This window comes from Rhagoletis pomonella, unplaced genomic scaffold, assembly GCF_013731165.1.
Source record: "Rhagoletis pomonella isolate Grant_MI unplaced genomic scaffold, Rhpom_1.0 Rhpom_scaffold_00002, whole genome shotgun sequence".
Taxonomy (NCBI): Eukaryota; Metazoa; Arthropoda; class Insecta; order Diptera; family Tephritidae; genus Rhagoletis; species Rhagoletis pomonella.
Genome location: NW_023458556.1, coordinates 10,808,553 through 10,827,190, shown reverse-complemented (window position 1 = coordinate 10,827,190; position 18,638 = coordinate 10,808,553). Strand labels below are relative to the sequence as shown.

Sequence of the window (18,638 nt, the reverse complement as noted above, 5' to 3'; positions counted from 1 at the left end):
GGACACATGTACACATAAATGATCAGAATGAAAAGAGAGGTCGATTAAGTCATGTCCGTCCTTCGGTCCGTCTGTTCGTGTACACGATAACTCGAGCAAAAATTGAGATATATCAACGAAATTTGATATGTAAGTTGCCCTCTGTAACCATGCCCACTTCCCATATAACGGTATTTTCGAAAAATGCAAAAACTGCGATATTTCAGTAAATATTAGATGCAAATTGTTGAAAATTAGTATGTGGAGTAGAATTGTGGTAAAAAATAATATTATTATGAAATTTTTAGAAAATGGGCGTGGTACCGCCCACTTAAGATGAAATGCTGTAGCAGCTTCACCAACCCTACCACATTCGGTACGAGGCTTGGGTAGGGTCTAGTTAAGAAATCTGTTGAAAATATTTGAAATCGGGTAATAACCACGCCCACCTGCCATATAACGGTAATTTACAGGAACACGAAAATTGCGATAATACAGTAACTACTGGAGCTAATTCACTTAAAATCGATTATTGCAATAACCACTTAGCATAAAATAAAAGAATATTATAAATTTTTGGATAGTGGGCGTTACGCCGCCCACTTATGACCACAAATGTGTGTCTCGGTAACGGATTTATCAATTTTTACCAAACTCAGTGCACTTAATAACATTGGTACGAAAAAGCAATTTCTTGAAAATTATTAAAATCGGACTAAAATTGCACCAGCTTCCCGTATAACGGTAAATTTCAGAAATACGAAATCTCAAATATTTCAATGAGGACGCTAATTTACTCCAAGTTATTAGTTATAACAGTCTCCTTAAAATAAATAAGACTGCTATAGACTTTTAGGAATTGGGCATAGCACTTTCGAAAGATTTTTTTCTCCTTTGGTTGAACTTTGTTATATGATAGGAGAAAAGTTCTGACTAAATATATCCAAATCAGAAATGGTAAACTAAAACCATTGGTTAATTTGACATGGATTGACCGTATATTTTTGCTGCTGAAATAATCCGAGAGTAGTATAAGTGAGCGCATACTTACATACATACATTTAAGTACTCGTTTAAAGAAATTGAGAACGCAAAATTAAAAACAAGTTATCTTTATTTTGACTTGTATACCAACACTTATTCGTCGAATAATACAAATAACATCCAAAAATGTATTCAAATATATCATTTCTGCTAACCAAATTTATTTACAAACTGTAAGAATTTTCGATTTTCAAGCAAAATTTAATAACTTTTTTAGCACAACCTATGGATGGCAAGTATTGAAGTGTGTCGAGTAATTTTCACCCTTTATGGCTAGAGAATTTCTGCAAAAAAAAATAAAATCAAATTCTACAATAACAACAAAACTAGTATGGTGTTAACGTCAGAGTAACTCTGCCAACGTGTACGGAGTACCCATACCTGTTATATACTACGTGTGTCCCACAACCCGAATCTACATACATATTTATTCATAGCGCTCGAAGCAACTACAAGTACGGGGCGAGTATGTATATGAAGTTAAGTATCAATATGTACATATTTTGTATATAAATACATGAGTGTGCCAGTATTTGAAGATATATATTTATGTTTAGATGTATGTGTGTATGCTTGCACACTAACACAAACACAGCAGATTAATGAACAAACTCTGCAACTACTTAACTTCAAATCAATATTCACCAGCAACTCAGTAACAGCGAAGGAACAGACATATACATATGTACATGTATATGCATACAGCCATCGACTGCGCCTTCAAGAAAAGCGTCAGTGCTCGTGCCATAGACAAAGCCACAGCCACAGCCACAGCCGGCGAGGCAGCCAGCCAACCAGCCAGCCAACCAACCAGCCAGCCAGCCATCGTCACCGTCAACGTCCGTCGCTGTGCCGTCAGCAGACCAATTTAAAATTGTTTTCTTGAGTCTAGTGAATTTGAAATGCCAAACAGTCGTTGTTAAGAAGTGATTGTGGCCTCACACGCTCAACTCCAGCTCGGCGCTCAAGTACGGTGGCGAAATCATAAAAAGAAACTAATCAACCAACCAACCAACCAACCAACCAATTAAACGCCTATAAACGCCTGTAATATTTTCAATTTGTAACCTGCAGCACGCAGCCTAACTAAGGCTTTGCTAAAGAGAAGAGAAAAAAAGATTTACAAAAAACCGAAAGTACTTACTACCAGATTTTGTGTAATTACGCGTTCGTTCGATTGGAAAAAATCTGCAGTTAACGTTTTTTAATTACATACCGTTAAAACTCCGCACACACACACACGCACGCACGCGCACACACTCTCAACAAACAAATATGAAGTACTTCAACATGTGAGTGTTACTCCTTCTGCTATGTTATAACCAATTTTATTGTTTTTTTGATGTAGTAAATAAATTGTAATAGACATTTTGCAACATTTTAAATTTAAAAAAAAAAGTGCAGTGAACTTGCAATGAAGTAAAAACGGCATACATTAGTTCCTCAAAACACAAAATAGTATAATAATAAGGTGAAGTTGTGCAAAGCAAAGCTGTCGGAAATGCAAACATGCCAAGTATTTAGGTTGAGCAGCACACGAGTTCGTGCCTTAAGTCTTTTGATTTGCACTTAGTGCTGGAATTGGATATCTAGTAAGTGGCATATTAAGCTGGCATTAAAATGCAGTTTATTAGTGTGCTAAAAAGAATGTATACCAGGGTTTCCTTTCTTTAAGTCTGTATATGTACAGTTAAAAATGTGCTTTCCAAGTGTCACCATTCGGAGGGAGGGCATACCAAATTCACGCTAAGAAATTGTCCTTGGAGTAGTTGTATTTAAGACGACTTTAGAAAGACAAAAGAGCAGTATTTGGGGACTCAATATTTAGTTTTTTTTTTATATGTATCTCCTAGACCCAGGCAAAGATTTGCGTACTGCACTGATAATATTTTGAAACGAAATATGAATAGAGGAAAGAGATCTGATTTAATGGTTACTTTCTCATTGCTATTTCTTTAACCAATGTTTATATATATAGTTTATGCCACTATTCATTTAAATTAAAATTATATAAAAAATTCCAGCAAAACTTATCTAGATACAAAAATACATAGCATAACATAAAAGTTATTCCCATTTAATTTTTATTCAAATTACTTTCGTGTAAGTGATTTGAACTTTCTATGGAAGGACCCTTGTAGAGCAGCCATTTAGCCCTGTATGCCTGTGCATCTTTCGGAGCAAAAAGCAAAAATTTTGAATTTGAGAGCGGATGATATTGAAAAAAAGAAGGAATCGAGATATAACCACGACCACTTACATATACTGAAGCCAACTCATCCAAAATTTATGCTTTGGATAACCTCTTTGCAAGAATTTATTTTATTTTATTTTTTTAATTTTGGAAGATGGTCATGACACCGCCATATGATTAAATGTTTGTGTGCATTTCAGCAATCGTTTTATCAATATGCCCGGAACTTAATGCAATTGTTGTGTTTGGTCTAACTAAGCCATTGAAAATTATTGCAATCGGCTTCGCTCGAGCTTGACCTTTTTTTATTGCTTTTTATTTTGAAACTGAAAATCTCAAAAATTTATTTTTCTGATGTTTCTTAAGTTTAAAATTGTGGCTTCTTCAAATTATCAATATATTTGTATGTAGGAAAGAGCCTTGGACCTGAAGTATTTAGCTTGCCGATATTTACATATATCCAAGTCATCAGATCTGTACCCTTTCGTTCGATTTTTAAAAATGAAGTTCGAATTAAAGGACTTGAACTGTTAGGGTTAAATTTTCGAAGAGTTTAGTCTAAAGATGGGATCAGTCTTCTGAAAACTGCTAACCGCATTATTTTGGAACCACTTGACTTTGTGAGTATCTTACGGTTTTCACCTCTTAAAAATCGGACCACTTAGACATCTAGCGCCCTTTGCCCTGGACCAACCCCAATCGCCGCACAAAACTCCCAAGCGGCTCAGGATTGTACATGATTAGCAAACATATATCGAATAGCTATAACCCGAATCACAGCATCATTATAGAAGAATACACCTTCGAACTGAAAATTCCAAAGGAAATTCATTCGATCACGGATGCCGTTCTCTGAATTCTATTAGGAATGAGCAGATAAAATATGTACCTAAAAAATCGCGACTGCCTGCACAGGTTTGCAATAGCATTCAACAGGCGCTGCCGCTGCTGCAAAAACCTGGTCTCAAAGAAGACAGTTAAAAACTGAAGGCTAGGTTCTTGTAAGAGTAATAGGTAAGACACTTGGAAAACCAATCCAATTGAGTATAACAGAATATATTCGCCTCTATAAATTAAAAAAAAAAAACACAAAATGGATGTCGGTTTGCAAGACTGTGTGGTTTTTAGATGTAAAAAAAAGTGTTTATTGATTATCTACGATGAAAAATAAATTAAAAATGACCAATCGCATGGCATTCTATTAGAGACCTCTTTCGCTGAGTGTTCTAGTTAGAACCTCTTTGGAAAAAGCCTTTAAGGTTACAACATTTAGCGCTTAAAAAATACTTGAATTTACCCTTGATATCTAAAGGCAAGCTATAATGTTATTCTTAAGGCAGTGTCACACGATTGGTACATTTATACAGATATGTACATTTTTTATATTGGTCTATTGGTAAAAAATAAAAAAAATGGGACTTTTTTTTTGTAGTTACACGTTTGGTACAATACAGCGAACTTCTATTGAAAAATTTGATCAAATTGTTTTCGTGATTGGGATAAAGAAAAATATTTGTGCAATCACATTGCAACTGTATTGGGATAAAATTTGCACCAAATTTTGTGCGAATACCCAATCATGTGACACTGCCTTTATACATACGAATATACATACGCAAATACGAAAAATAAAACAATATACTTTTTTATAAAAAAAAAAATAATTAAAACCATTCCTTCGTGGCACTTCACTTATAATGAAGCCCAGAGTTTTACTCATTATATAACCGCATAGATTATCAAAGCAAAAACTTGTTACTGGTTTCCCATGAGAAATCAAGCTGGTAATTTGGTGAAAAAAAAACCAAAAAATAATTAATGCAAAAAAAAAAAATACTTAAAAGAAGACTTGTCTATTTGAACTTTACTATTCGATTTAAATCAACATTAATGCTTAAAATGGCGAGATGCAAAACTGGTTGTAGTCTAAGGGGGAAAAACACACAAATGAAGATGCATAGAAAACAACAAGAAAAAAAGTTCAGAAGCCCACAATGTAAAAATTTAAAAATAAAACAAATGTGAAATCACATCAGCAAATGGTGTACATAATAGTAACAGAAGAAGTAGAGGAAAATGCAGATGCAGCAGCCAAAATTAGCCGCAGAAATGAAGAAACTTTAACGAATTTTGGCCGAAAATTTTCGAAAAAAAAAGCTAGTGGTAAATACACTTATGCATCACAAATGGCTGGACTAGTAATTCACATTATTTTTCTTCAAGAATCAGGCTTATATCTTTATTTCTTGACTTGCTTTAATTTATTAAAATCTTAACGTGTGGTCGACTTTAAGGAAAATTTGTGAAAACTATACTTTTTTCCTGGGCCTTTTGTTGTAAGAAGCTATAAAGAGCTTTAAGGAACGATAAAAGCTCCACCGATACGTACATATATCGATAGCAAATATTGTACTAAGTAATCAAGTATTGCTTTTGCGTACAATTTTCTACGTCACGTCTTGCGGAGAAATGATTTCAAGGCCGTTTTGTATCACTGCTCTGTCCATCAACAATGTCTGCAGCAGCTGCACCAATCAGCTCAAACCACAACAGCTGCGGTAAATTTCGCAAAGTCAGTAGGTAAGACGTTTTAGCCAGCACAATCCAGTCGACATACATACCAACCAACATGTGAGCAGAGTATACATACATACATGTACATACAGATATTTGTATGTATTAAAAGTATGTCCAAAAGCACGAAGGCGAACCGCGCGCCCAGCCCACTGACCACTTCTATTTCGATTGCAGTTGCAATTCGTTATTCATTTACCAGTTTCTTGTAATTTTCATTTGACTGGCGATGCTGGCATCCACCAATTGGTGGTGCTAATGCAGCAATCAAGTCAACCGGCTTTGCATGCACGCGCTGCGCTCGTACGTACATAGAACCAGCTAAAGCTATTTATGTTCGTATTGCAAATTATTAGTTTAATTACAAATTTAACACGCGTTTAAATTAACGGCTCCACCGCACAAACATACACACATACGAGCGCGCACAATCAAACACACCGAAACATGCATACGCATAGGGGCCAACTGAGCTTGCAGCCAACGAGTTAAGCAGGCATTCAAGCAGACAGATATAGGCAAATGATATGTTAATGCTGGCTTAAATCAAATTTAATTGCATCTATGTATGTATGCAAAGCAATTGACTGTGTTTGATTGTGTGCTTACATTTCATTACTTTCTGCGTGTTGGTTAAAATTCGCTTGTTATTTTATGTGAATGTGTGCGTCGATTACTGCAACAGCCCGCAGCGGCATTTTTTCGCATTTTTTACATTGAACGATTACGGTTACTTACGGTTCGAGAGTTTTCTGTGCTAATGCAGGATTAGTTTTGTTTTCAAACTTTAATAAATACTCGAAATATATACATTTATATGTATACTCGGTTATTGATGTAGAATTGCAAATTTTTGGCGCATGAAATTTTGGAAATTAAGCAATATCGCGCAGTGATTTCGTTAGATACAGGGTAAAAAGTAATAATACTATGCGACGAAATCAAACTTGTTGGCTCGGTATTGAGAAAAACCAAATGCAAGTGAGTTTTAGATGTCAATAACACTACGCTGATGGCTTTTTCGAGTTTAGCTCAAATAAGGAAGATATCCTTTTATTGTTTAATTAGGTTAAGTTCTTGAAAGATGTTCTTAAAAAATACTCATATAAGGGTTTTTGATAAAAGGTATTCATTTTTGAAGTTCGTTTATTATTAGCTTTGCGCTAGATGGCGCTGTAGACTAATTTTATTGAATTTCATTGAGTTTTTATTAAGAAACGAGTGCTGGAAATAGAAGTTTCTATCTAACATTCATTTGCCAAAAGCAGTTATTTTCAAAATGTATTTGCAAGCATACGCTGAAACTTAACTCGTTTAACTCTTTAGTGTTACTCTCTCGCTCTGAGTGATTTTTTGTTTATTTATTTTTTTTAGATTTCGGTAGAGGAATACGGGATTGCACCTGATATTTTCTCTTCTATCAGTTTTTATAATAAATTCAACTAAAAAATAATAATGTTTACTAATTAATTTTTCGCTTATATTGCTTTCGTGAAACTGGTCATATTAGTTCATCTCATCCAATTCAATTCTTCTCAATCTTTGTATTTTTTTTTACATCAAAATTTTTTCGAAACTTGAATATAAAAAATTGTTTTAAGCCATGCATCGAAATAGCCAATTACTGCGCACACTTTCAATACTTTACACACCATTCCGAAACCTTTGTTAACGCATAACAAAAGACTTAAGCGGCGAACCGGCATTTGAATACAAATCGTTGAGTGAATTGGTTAACCAAAATTACTGCGAAAATTTAACTAGGTGAATGCTTGAGAGCTAAAAAATTAAAACTTAAAATGAAATAGCTTACAATGTGAAATACCAGAAAAAACAACTAAATTGGAGTTTATGTAAAACAAGCCTACATATGTACATACACTTACAAACATACTCGACGTGAGGGGTCTATGTGATTCAATACTCTCTGACTACAATTTTAATAAATATTAACACTTAATAAATATTAAAAATACTTGGCACTATTTACTACCGTTTGTCGATTTGGGCCGAAACCAAAAAACTTCGCCAATTGCCTCTCTCTTTTAGGAGTTTGCGCCAGTTGTACATTGGGAGTGTAGACAGGTCCTTCTGCTCTTGGTACTTCCATAATATTTGTAGACTCCCTTTATTTTTGTTGTCTACCGGTAGGTGCTGAGTCGAAGGACAACATGGCCAAGCCAGCACAATCCTCGTATTTTTATGCGCTTAACTATATGCATGTCCTTAAAAAACTCGCACAGTTAATCATTCCATCTTCTTCAGAACCCGTCGCCCACGTCATAGATCTTGCGTAAAGTAGTTCTCTCGAAAGCCCTCAAAACCGTCTCATCTTTCTTCGATATCGTTCATGTTTCTGCACCATATAAAATAGTGGGCATGATGCGAGATTTGTCCAGCATAGTTTTTATTCGTCGAAAAAGTGCTCTGCTTTTCAATTGCCTACCGAGCGCAAAGTAGCACCTGTTGGCAAGAGTTATTTTTCACTTGTTCTCCAGGCTGAAATTGTTGGTGGTGTTTATACTGGATCTTAAGTAGATAAAGTGCTTAACTACTTAACTTCTCGTAGTTCTTTTCCAAGATTTGGCTTATTGTGAATACCTCGTCTATACCATACATATTAAGAAGCCTGATCCCGCGGTAGTTTGCGCATAAGGCGGGGTCGCCCTTTTTATGGAATGTTATTCTTATCTCATCATAGTGGGGTGGTTTTGAATAAAAAATAAACATAAATTCGTGGCAACCACTGAGTATACCTAAATAGCTAGAATATTCTATATTAAACACGAATTCCAATCGCCGCCTGTCTTCCCAGTTTAGGTGCTCGTATTGTATGCACATAAACGGTAACTGGCCATCCTTGGTTTGCGAAATAATAAAAATTATGTTTAATGTTCGTTGCAACACTTGCCATTCCTTACCCACCCACTAAAGAGTCACGTTTCCAATTCGTGATGTTGAAACATGACGATGTATGTATATACATGAATGAGTTTTTTATATGTTAGTGCTGGCACACATATGTACATATCTATAATCAATTACAAGCGCAAGTATGCTTCTTCGGTGCATTTTGTTTAGATAATGGTTAGTTTTAAAATTTTCATAGAACTGGGAGCTTCTTGCAAATCACTGTACAGCGAATTTACAAACATCATCAATATAAATATAAATTCCTTATGTTTACTTTTGTTGTTTAAATAAAAACCTCAGGTTCTTCAGCGTCTCCTTATCTCTGAATTGGCAAGGTGACCAGATATGATCGAATTTTTAACTTATTTAAAAATAAGGACAACTACTCTCAATTAGCGCCAATTTACACAACCTTTGATAACTTCTTTTCTCTTACTTACCAGCCGGTCGCGTCATTAATTGAAACATAGAAAATACCACAAAAATTCTTTAATCCGGTTTAGTTGCCGACTGGCACCTACATATGTATGTACATAATTAGTTCATCCTCTTGCGATGTTACGTGCTTATATACAAGTACGAACATTAGTGATTTTATGCAAACAATTATCGAAACAGGTTAATTCCGAAGAATTCAGAACTTTTTATTTAAGTGTGTACATACTGTGTAGACACACAGTACACTGATACACATAATTATACGACCGCTTTATATTGATTATTTTGGACTATTTATTTTTATGTCATTTAATTTGAATTATTTTTTTATAAGAATATGGCTCATTCTGTAATGAAACCCATATAACGGCTCTATTCCGTATCACTGACAAATTCTTGTCACAGTTTTTATTATGAAAAAATATATGTATGAAAAAGTTTAAACTTGTCAGTAAAAAAATTTGTCACCGATACAGAATTGGGCTATAAATCCTAGTTTCAAAGTTTGTACAAAAATGAAAAAGTTCAACAAAATTTCATAAAAATTTCACGTCTTTCTATTCAAATTTGAAGAAAAATTTTTGGTATGTGGTTTTATTTTATAGGCTATTTTAGTATTAAAATTAATAGTATTTTTTTGATTTTTGATCATTTTTTTTGCACTTCCATATATAAAAAAAAATGTCGAACATTCTTCGTGTAAAAAACAGACTAGTGACACTATCAACAAATAGAAACTGTCAAAATTCAACGGTATTTGAAGCTATCAAACTGCATACCAAAAAATGTTCTAAAATTTTGTCAATAATGTCCAAAAAGGTAATTTAAAAATACTCTCCGGTATTTAAAAAATAAAGTATTTCAAAATAACAAGTTGAATAAATGAACTGCTGCTCAACCAGCGAATGCTCCCCTCTCGCAAATTGTCGCTGACAATACTGAAAAAAAGTGAGAAATTCATTGATTTTTTTAAATTTTTGTGAAAAGTTGAATATAAGTTCAATATTTGTGAGTAGTCTCATCATATAATTATGAAACGCATCTGAATATGTACTATACTTACGTATAAACACAAATACAATTGCAGCGTTGATGAAAATATTTGTGCGTAAACCAGCGTAACCAACTCATTTATGAGAATTCCCCAATTTCGAAAATGAAATTCACCGATTTTGCCCGAAATTTCGTAAAATTTCCCACCCATAGATATTTTCTTACTTACAAAAAAAAAAATTATGTATTTTGATATATTACTGGTCTTTCTGTTTATTGTATTTCTAAAAATAATTCATCTATGTATTGGTAAACAAAACCAAACTTTTATAAAGTTAGTTAACAAATAAGGAATAAAAAATATTTTTGTAATATTTACATATATGCAGTGGTCGAAAAATTTTTACTCGCACCAATTATTATTATTTATTTTTATGTTAATTAATTTGAATTACTTTTTTCTTATAAAAATATAGCTCATTCCTTGAAAAAAAACCGTATAAATCCAAGTTTCAAACTTTGTGCAATATTTGAAAAAAAATTCAACTTTCGTAAAAATTTCGAGCTTGTTAATTTGATATTCTAGAAATATTTTGATATAAAAATTTTCGTTTTAGGATTTTTTCCGAAGTTGTTGCGGGTTTCTTCCATATAAAAATTGATTGTGTTTATTCGATATATGATAGCAAATGCGACAAAGAAAATTCTAAAAAAATCAACGGTAGCCATTTGAAACGTTATTTATTATACTAGAACTGAACGAGCTGAAATTCCCCACAAAAAACGGTCCATCCCCGCAAACTGGGAAATTCCCCACGAGTTGGCTTCCCTGGTGTAAACTGATATTAATAAACACTGTTGTTGTTTCAGTTTTTTTAGCTTTATATGTATACACACATATCTACGAATTATATGTACATCTTTAAAGAAATAGGCAATCAATTTTCGTGCCAACAAATCACTGTATATTTCTTCTTGTTTTATTTTTGTATGGATACTTCTTTGCTGCTTCCACTACGTGCTATTCAAAGCTTTAGCTACCTCTTTACTATTTTTTTTGTTTTTTTTTTTTGCAAAAACACAAATTAATACCCACTGCAAATACTCGTATAAAATGCTGATCGAGTGAATGCGGCACCTTTATTCTTTGTGTTACTTGTTGACAAACCGGTTGCATGAAAACCGTAACATCAAATCAAGTAGCTCAAAGTTTATTTTAAATAAATACATAGTCTCTAAATTGCATGCATGCCTCATTTCAGTTTCAATACACATTTCTACATTTGATTTTTTTTCGATCTAAATCTAATTTTTATGACCAAGTCCAAACGAATATGCCGCCACTATCGCATACAAATGACTCTGAATGACCAATTATTCCGGCTATCTTTGTGCTTCTTTCGTGCAAAATAATTAATTGTGCCACTCAAGCGAAGAATAGCCAAATACCAGCGGCAAAAAAAACGATGTTGTTATGTAACCTGATCAGTGACAGCAACACCAACCAATAACAACAATGGCAGCGGCAGGCACATGATTATGGCCAGCAATTTGTAGTACGTCCATGTGTCCATTGAAATGAAATGAGATGTGATGTGCTTGCGAATGTGAATGTGAATGTGTGAAGTGATGTGATTGCAATTGTAATGCGCTGAAGTGTTGGTGTTGGAAAGGCGTTTGCTGCACCCGCAAAAAAACAGGTCGCAATTGTGTTGGCGGGCCTGAGGTCAACCGTTTTGTATTACTACACATTTCCTAGAAATGTATGGCCTTATTTCTCTGAATAGCTGGAGTCTATTGCAAATCGTGCGATGGTTTGACTCATCACACCTTCGTTTTTTGCAGATTTAATGCTTATAAGATACAGTTCGCTTTGTAAATAATTTGTATTTTGCAACTGACTTTAGCAATGCTACAATATAATCTCACAGGAGGATACGTAAATTTATTTAAAATCAGTACTACGACGGAGCGAAAGAAGGAATAGTAATTAGTAGTGAACTTAGCTGCTGGTAACCGAGCAGTTCATGATTTACGGATTTTAATTCTTCCTAAACTAAGTACTGAAATATTCACCATCGTAACAAAAAAATGTTGGTAAAAGGCAGCGCATCTATGAAATTCATAGGATTGTCGATTGATATAGCGTTTTTGTCTAATGGAATGCACGTCAAGCGAACACGATTTCGTTGTAGCTACAGGGACGGTTAGATGAAGATTGGTCGCAACGCCCAAGAAGCAAATATTTGCCCTTTGCTAGCATAAATCCCGGATCACTGTGTTGAAACTTACCAGCGTGGTTGATAAAATTACATACATTGTGGATGCTTGTATCGGACTGATCTTGCACTCATTAAACCTAAATATTTGCAGGAAGTTGAGCTCCTATTTCCTGTTCGTTTTCGTTCCTGTAACTTGTATTCCTTAATCAATTCCCAATGAGCCATCGAGAAATTACTCGACTATGCGCGATCGTTCCTTCTTTCAATAAACCCAATTCTATAATAGGGCTTTAGTCAAGCAATTATTTGACTTCACTCAATTAAAGAAAATTTGAACTCTTAATTTTTAATTGAATTTAAATCGAGTCAAAATTTGCATGTAACCCTTGTTGGTATGTTTAATATGTATATATTGACTTTCTGGCACTATTTCATAACCTATTTAATTTTTTATGTGGAAACACCAAATAGTGATAGCTCAACTACTTTTTAAATCGAGTTGGAGTTATTTATGTTTGAACTTAATATAAGCCTTCCAGCAGACACTGGAGCGGTGTACATTATGTGAGGGCCTGTAGGAAAAATATATATGTGTTATCATTGAGGACATCCGTAGGGCAAGCTCCCATTGCCCTTGAAACCCCATAAAGCCGTGAGTGAGGAGCAAGTTTTCTTTCACTTCGCGGCTCTCGCAAAAACATGATTTCAAATCCAGAGTGAACTAGCTTTCAGTAAAAGAAATAAAAAATACTTCTGTTATAGCGGATAATTGTTGGTTATCGTTGGGTTTTCGAAAGGGTGAGAGTATGATGAATTTTGGCGGAAATTCCTTTCAAAATACGGAAAATTTTTAGTTTTCCAGTTCCCCTAACAAAATGAAATTTTGGGAAATATCAAAAATATGCAACTTACACATGTGACAAATTGTAGTATGTACTTGTTTCGATACATTTAAAAATAAATACTTATCTCAAATGTGTGCAGCTCCAAACCAAGCTATAACTCAGCCAGCATTTTGATAGCAGCCACAGAGCTGCAAAAGCTTCGTGCTAGCATTGACTTTGGTGTTGGCGCTTCGACAGCTATTAGTGCATTTTAAATTCGAACAATTCAAAGCGGCTGCAATATTTACCGCTATGACAGTTATAAACGTGCCACCGGTACTAAGCAACTGGAAAAAGCGGTCAAAAGAATAACGGTAAATACATGGATATGTAGAAGAGTTAGAAACTGTATATGTATACATATATATGCATGTACCTAATTGTAGGCATGTATATGATATAAATGTACATATGTACATACCTATAAGGTACTCACATATGAATATGTGCGTACGTACTCTTCTATGACTTAATGTAGCTAAGCTTGTATGTAAATTAGGGTGCCCATCGATTTTTTTTTTTTTTTAATTTCAAGATCCTATCCCCTAATTCCGCTCCTTTTTATGACAAATATTATTGCCTATTTTTAAAGATTTTTAAAAAATCAGTTAGAGGTGGCAACCTATCATTTCATGCCAGAAAATACCGTTTTGGAGATTTGTCAGTTTTTGAATGTCTATTTTACATTAGATTTTAAAGATCGAATGAGTTGTGAGAAGAAGACTTATAGGCCTTTAAAATGATGTATAATAATCTATTGTCGGACTTAAATTGTTGGGATTTTAAAAAAATATATATATTTTCTAAACTTTTTTAGATTTTGGCCATCGCTTATTTCCACAATTTCAAAAATTTATTTTCAAATAAACTGATACCCCATTTATTGCAATCGAATAAAAATTGTCGAATTTTGGCAACATTTCCTAAATACAGCCTTGAAATTATATGCGTGTGTGTACTGGACTATTATATCTTTTTTTTTTGCAGTGTGGCCAAGGAGTTCATCAATATTAATTCAAAATTGATATACAATTGCTCTTTAGAAAAAAAATGGTTTTTCAAAAAATTTAAGGAAAAAATAGTCACACAAAAAATGATTAATCTCCAAAATCGCATTTTCTGACCTAAACGTAAGATCGCGACCTCTAAACGATTTTTAAGAAATCTATAAAAATACGCAATAATGTTTCTCATAAAAAGGAAAAAAAATTACCATGGGCACCCTAATGTACATAGATGTATATGTATGTATGTACGTAGAAGGATATGCATATGCATTCTATTAGCGTTGAATGCAAATACTTATTTGTTGTTTTGTTTTTTGCTTAAGCTAACGGTACCCTGGTAGCAGCAACATTAAAAAAATGCCATTCGTATTTTTTTTTTCTTTCTCAAATCGCAGCTTCTAGTAAATGTGCGCGGTTTGTTTTTTTTTAAGTTTAAAACTGGTTATTTTGCATAAGCACTTGTTGTACATACAATTTAAATTCGGACTTGGCTTTGTGGCGTTGCTAGGTGCTACAAGTAAATGAAACAGCAAATCTGGACAATAGCAGCAACAACAACAATTAGCGTACAGCAGCTTATGCGCGCTCGAACGATTTATTGATCGACTTTTAGCTGAAGTAACCACATAAATTAGTATCTTTCAGCCCTACCGTTGTGGCGTATACGTAATTTTCTTCTTCTTCTTCGTCTTAGATTCTAGACCGTCTTCATTCCGCAGCGTCCTTCATAGATATGTACAAGTGAGCCTTCACTTCAACTTATTTTGATTATTTCATAAATTTTTTTTTAATAGCCATTAGTAGCTAAACGTGTATGTGTATAGGTGTAGCTAGTATGTCTGTTGCAGAACGAAATTCCACAATAATTGCAACTTAACTCGTTAGACTTCATATTAAATCCAGTTTTTAAGCTTTAGCTGTACATACTTATTTTCTTTGTTTGTGGTTGTGTTTAAATAAATTTTTGATTTATAATTCGCTTATTTATTGCAGCACACTTTTGCTGGTAGTTCTTGCGTTGGCTTGCTGCATTTCGCTCACTTACGCGCAGGAGGAAGGCCCGGCTTCCCTTGGACCCAAACGACCGGCACTACGGCGTCCAGTCGGTGGTAAAGTGGCAAAAACTACAACCACACCACCACCCCCACAACAAGAAGACGAAGGGGACTACGGCGATGAGGATGCCAACAATCCAGAGGGTGAGGAGGGTGATGAGAACGATGCAGCCGCAAGCAGCACCACAACTACAACTGAAGCTCCCAAGAAGGTGATAGGTCCTGTCATTCGGCCATTCCGCTCGAACGATGATTTCTTGAATTCACTGAAACGTCGCCAGCAGGACGCTAAGAAACACAGAGGTAAGTAACTAAGATAAATAAAAAATAAAATGGATTTTTTGCTATAAGTAGATACAAAAAAATAAAAATAAAAAATGTACGACTTTAATTCACAGCTGTTGAGAAGCCAACTCCAAAGAGCAAGCAATCGCCAGCTGACGACGAAGGCGGAGACGAGGGCGCCGAATCTGCACCAGCACCAGCGCCTGCGAAAGGTTTCAAGGCAGGCAGCACAGCTTGTGAGTATTTTTTGTTTACTACGAACTTATGTATGTATATAAGTGCCAGTACTTACTAGCCTTGTAAGTAGCTAATTTTTTTCAATTTTGTTTCATATAAATACATTTATATATATATATATATATCTGATATATGTACATATGACCTTTTTATGCCACCAATTTGTTTAATCATTCTCATTTGCACTCCCTCCAGTGAATCGCCGTAAGTTGTTGGCGAAGCCCGGCAAACCCGAACCACCAGCGCCTGCTGACGACACAGCTGCGGAAGAATCCGAGCAAGAGCCCAAGGAACAAGCGAGACGCCTGCCGCACGCCCGTCTGGCTTTGAGGAAGCGCAACTAAGCTGCAAACTACTTAGATTTTGTGTTTAACAGTTTTATCACACGGAGGGCACAAAATACAAGGAAACTGCGAATTTCTTTGAAAAACATTTCCGGCTTCTATCATTTCGATAAATTTCTTTAAGTTCGCTGAATGAAAATTGCTAGATCTGTCGCATTTAGCTCTGGTTTCACTTACTTTACTTAATGCCATGCACATAGTTCTGCGAATCTTAGTAGCACGCACGCTGTTTTGTTTCCTTTTCTAAACTTTGTTCTTCTATTAGTTTTAAGTTATTTTATTTTTTTTCTTTTTCATTGTTTTCGTGTGGGGAAATAAGTAATGTCCTCAGTTCTCTTAAGCTTCTTAAAATGTGTTATAATTATTATTTTACATATACATTCATATGTATTTGGAATTACGTGTATATTATATACTATTTTATTGTACATACTGTCAGCGTAAATTTTACAAATTTGTCGTAAACTATTACAATAAACAAAAATATGTATTAATTAAAAATGTGAAAAATCAAATGTGTTTGTTAATCTGACGGGTTTTATTAACCGGAGTTAAATAATAAGAATTAGGGTGGTCTGTTGTTTGTGTGGGGCACATCTCAATTTTTTTCTATGTACAAAATAAAGACAGCAACGAAAATTTTAAAGTTTTAAACAAATTTTTAAGGTTCACTACCAGATTTTTTTTTAAATCAATTTTAATTCTCTTTTTTATAAAAATATAGTTTATTCTTCCACACAAAAAAAAACAATAATTCCAGGTTTTAAATAAAATATTTAGGCTTGACATTGTTCATTATTTCAGTTTTCGGAAAAATTTTGAATAAGCACCTGTGTGGGCTTCAATTTTAATATAACAAAGCGCAAGTTTGAACAACCTAGGACTTACAGTTGATTTTGGTGAAATTTATATATATATATATTTTGTTGACCACTTTCCTCAATGCACACCCTGTAAGCAAAAAAATTGCCAAAAATCAACAGTATTTCGCAGACACTCAAACTTACACTTAAAAATTGAATGCGCCACAAACTATATATTCAAAATCTAATTAAAAATCTTGCAATTTACACGATTTTCTTTTTAATTTTTTTAAATAAATTTTACACAAAGTTTGAAGCTTAAATGCTTGCATTTTTGTGTCGGGATAAACTATATTTTTGTAAAAAAAAATTAAATTAAGTTGGAAATACGTTGCCAAAAACCGGGCCGCAAGGCTTACTCAAGTGGCCTGCAGGTGGCTCAACGAGCCAATGACCTTCTCTCCTTGAAATCAGGTTATTGTAACACACTCCCCTTTCCTCGATAGGAGAAGATATGCCAACTGATGCAAATTAGAAATTCCAGGTTAAACCAAGTCTTTCTCTCCCTTGTCTTCTCACCACAGAAGTTGCCTTCCTCTTCTTTTGCTACCAGCATCAGATACGAAGCGTTTCCGTTCATACGTACAGCTGAGCGGTTGTATTTTAATCTGCCGCACTATTTCTACATCGTTATAAAGCACTGATGGGCACTGCCTTGCTCGCGGACAAAGCTCCTTTAAGCTTTCTATACATTTTGTATAGGCGCGAGCAGAGTAAAAGCTCTCTTTCTGCCCATCGCTGTTTTAAAGGATATACAGCTCATCATTCTATTACCTTTTCGTGGTGGTTTTTCCGCTCCTTATACTACATATGTCTCCACCGAAGATTAAACACGTAGTTATGGCCGTTGGGTTGGTTATGCAGGTAACTCACTTGATTTTCATGGTTTCGCCTTATAAAAATTACATCACGTATCCATTTCACTGAGCTAGTAGAAGTACATACATACACTGTTAAGTTCATGCAATTTTTCACCCAAATAGGCAGTGAGCTAGTTGAAGCTGTCACTAAATTATACGAAAATTGAATGGGCTACTTCAAAACCGAAATTCCAATAAATTAAAAAAAAATTCAAATTTAAAACCTGAAGAAAAGCAAACTGCAAAAAAAAACACGTTCGGAAAGCATCGTAAAGCAAACTTGTTCTAGTAACTGCAAAAAAAACGTTCGGAAATGCATCATCAAACAAATTTTTTCGAATAACGGTAACGAAAAAAAAAATCGAATCATCAAGTGCACCCTGCGAATGTGCATGCATTTCTCTCCGAACGAACCCACGTTGGCAACCTGTGTTTTCCCACCATCTGTGGCTCACTAGCGTTAAAATTGGAAAAATACCAGTGTTCGGACTTTATTCCGATCTGAGTAGATTTACTCCGGTTTTTGAAAAATTTTAAATCTATTCCTCGACTCCCCTTGACTGCAAATCTATTTCCCCTTCTCGCATTTTCTCGCGTTTCACCAGATAACGTGTATGATACGTAAATAATACGGCAATCAATTCATGTACGTTCTCTGGTTTCACTGTCTGTAAGAGTCAAATTTTTAACCGACTTCCAACAAAGGAGGAGGTTATCAGTTCGTCGGAATATTTTTTTTTTTTCAT

The 18,638-nt window shown here is 34.5% G+C and overlaps 1 protein-coding gene across 1 annotated transcript; it reads left to right on the top strand.

Annotated features, from left to right (window-relative positions):
- The first annotated feature begins 1,813 nt into the window (after positions 1-1,813).
- LOC118733072 (cytochrome c1) lies at positions 1,814-16,669 on the top strand. The gene is made up of 4 exons (XM_036462264.1): positions 1,814-2,315; positions 15,242-15,606; positions 15,702-15,824; positions 16,021-16,669. The coding sequence occupies exons 1-4, from the start codon at positions 2,299-2,301 to the stop codon at positions 16,167-16,169; spliced, it is 654 nt and encodes a 217-aa protein (XP_036318157.1). The 5' UTR covers positions 1,814-2,298; the 3' UTR covers positions 16,170-16,669.
- The last annotated feature ends 1,969 nt before the right edge of the window (positions 16,670-18,638 follow it).

What these genes read in the sequence shown, in the direction of transcription:
- LOC118733072 (XM_036462264.1), top strand. An exon ending in GGACGCTAAGAAACACAGAG is followed by an intron (nt 15,607 to 15,701) that starts GTAAGTAACTAA and finishes TTTAATTCACAG; the next exon opens with CTGTTGAGAAGCCAACTCCA. An exon ending in CAAGGCAGGCAGCACAGCTT is followed by an intron (nt 15,825 to 16,020) that starts GTGAGTATTTTT and finishes CACTCCCTCCAG; the next exon opens with TGAATCGCCGTAAGTTGTTG.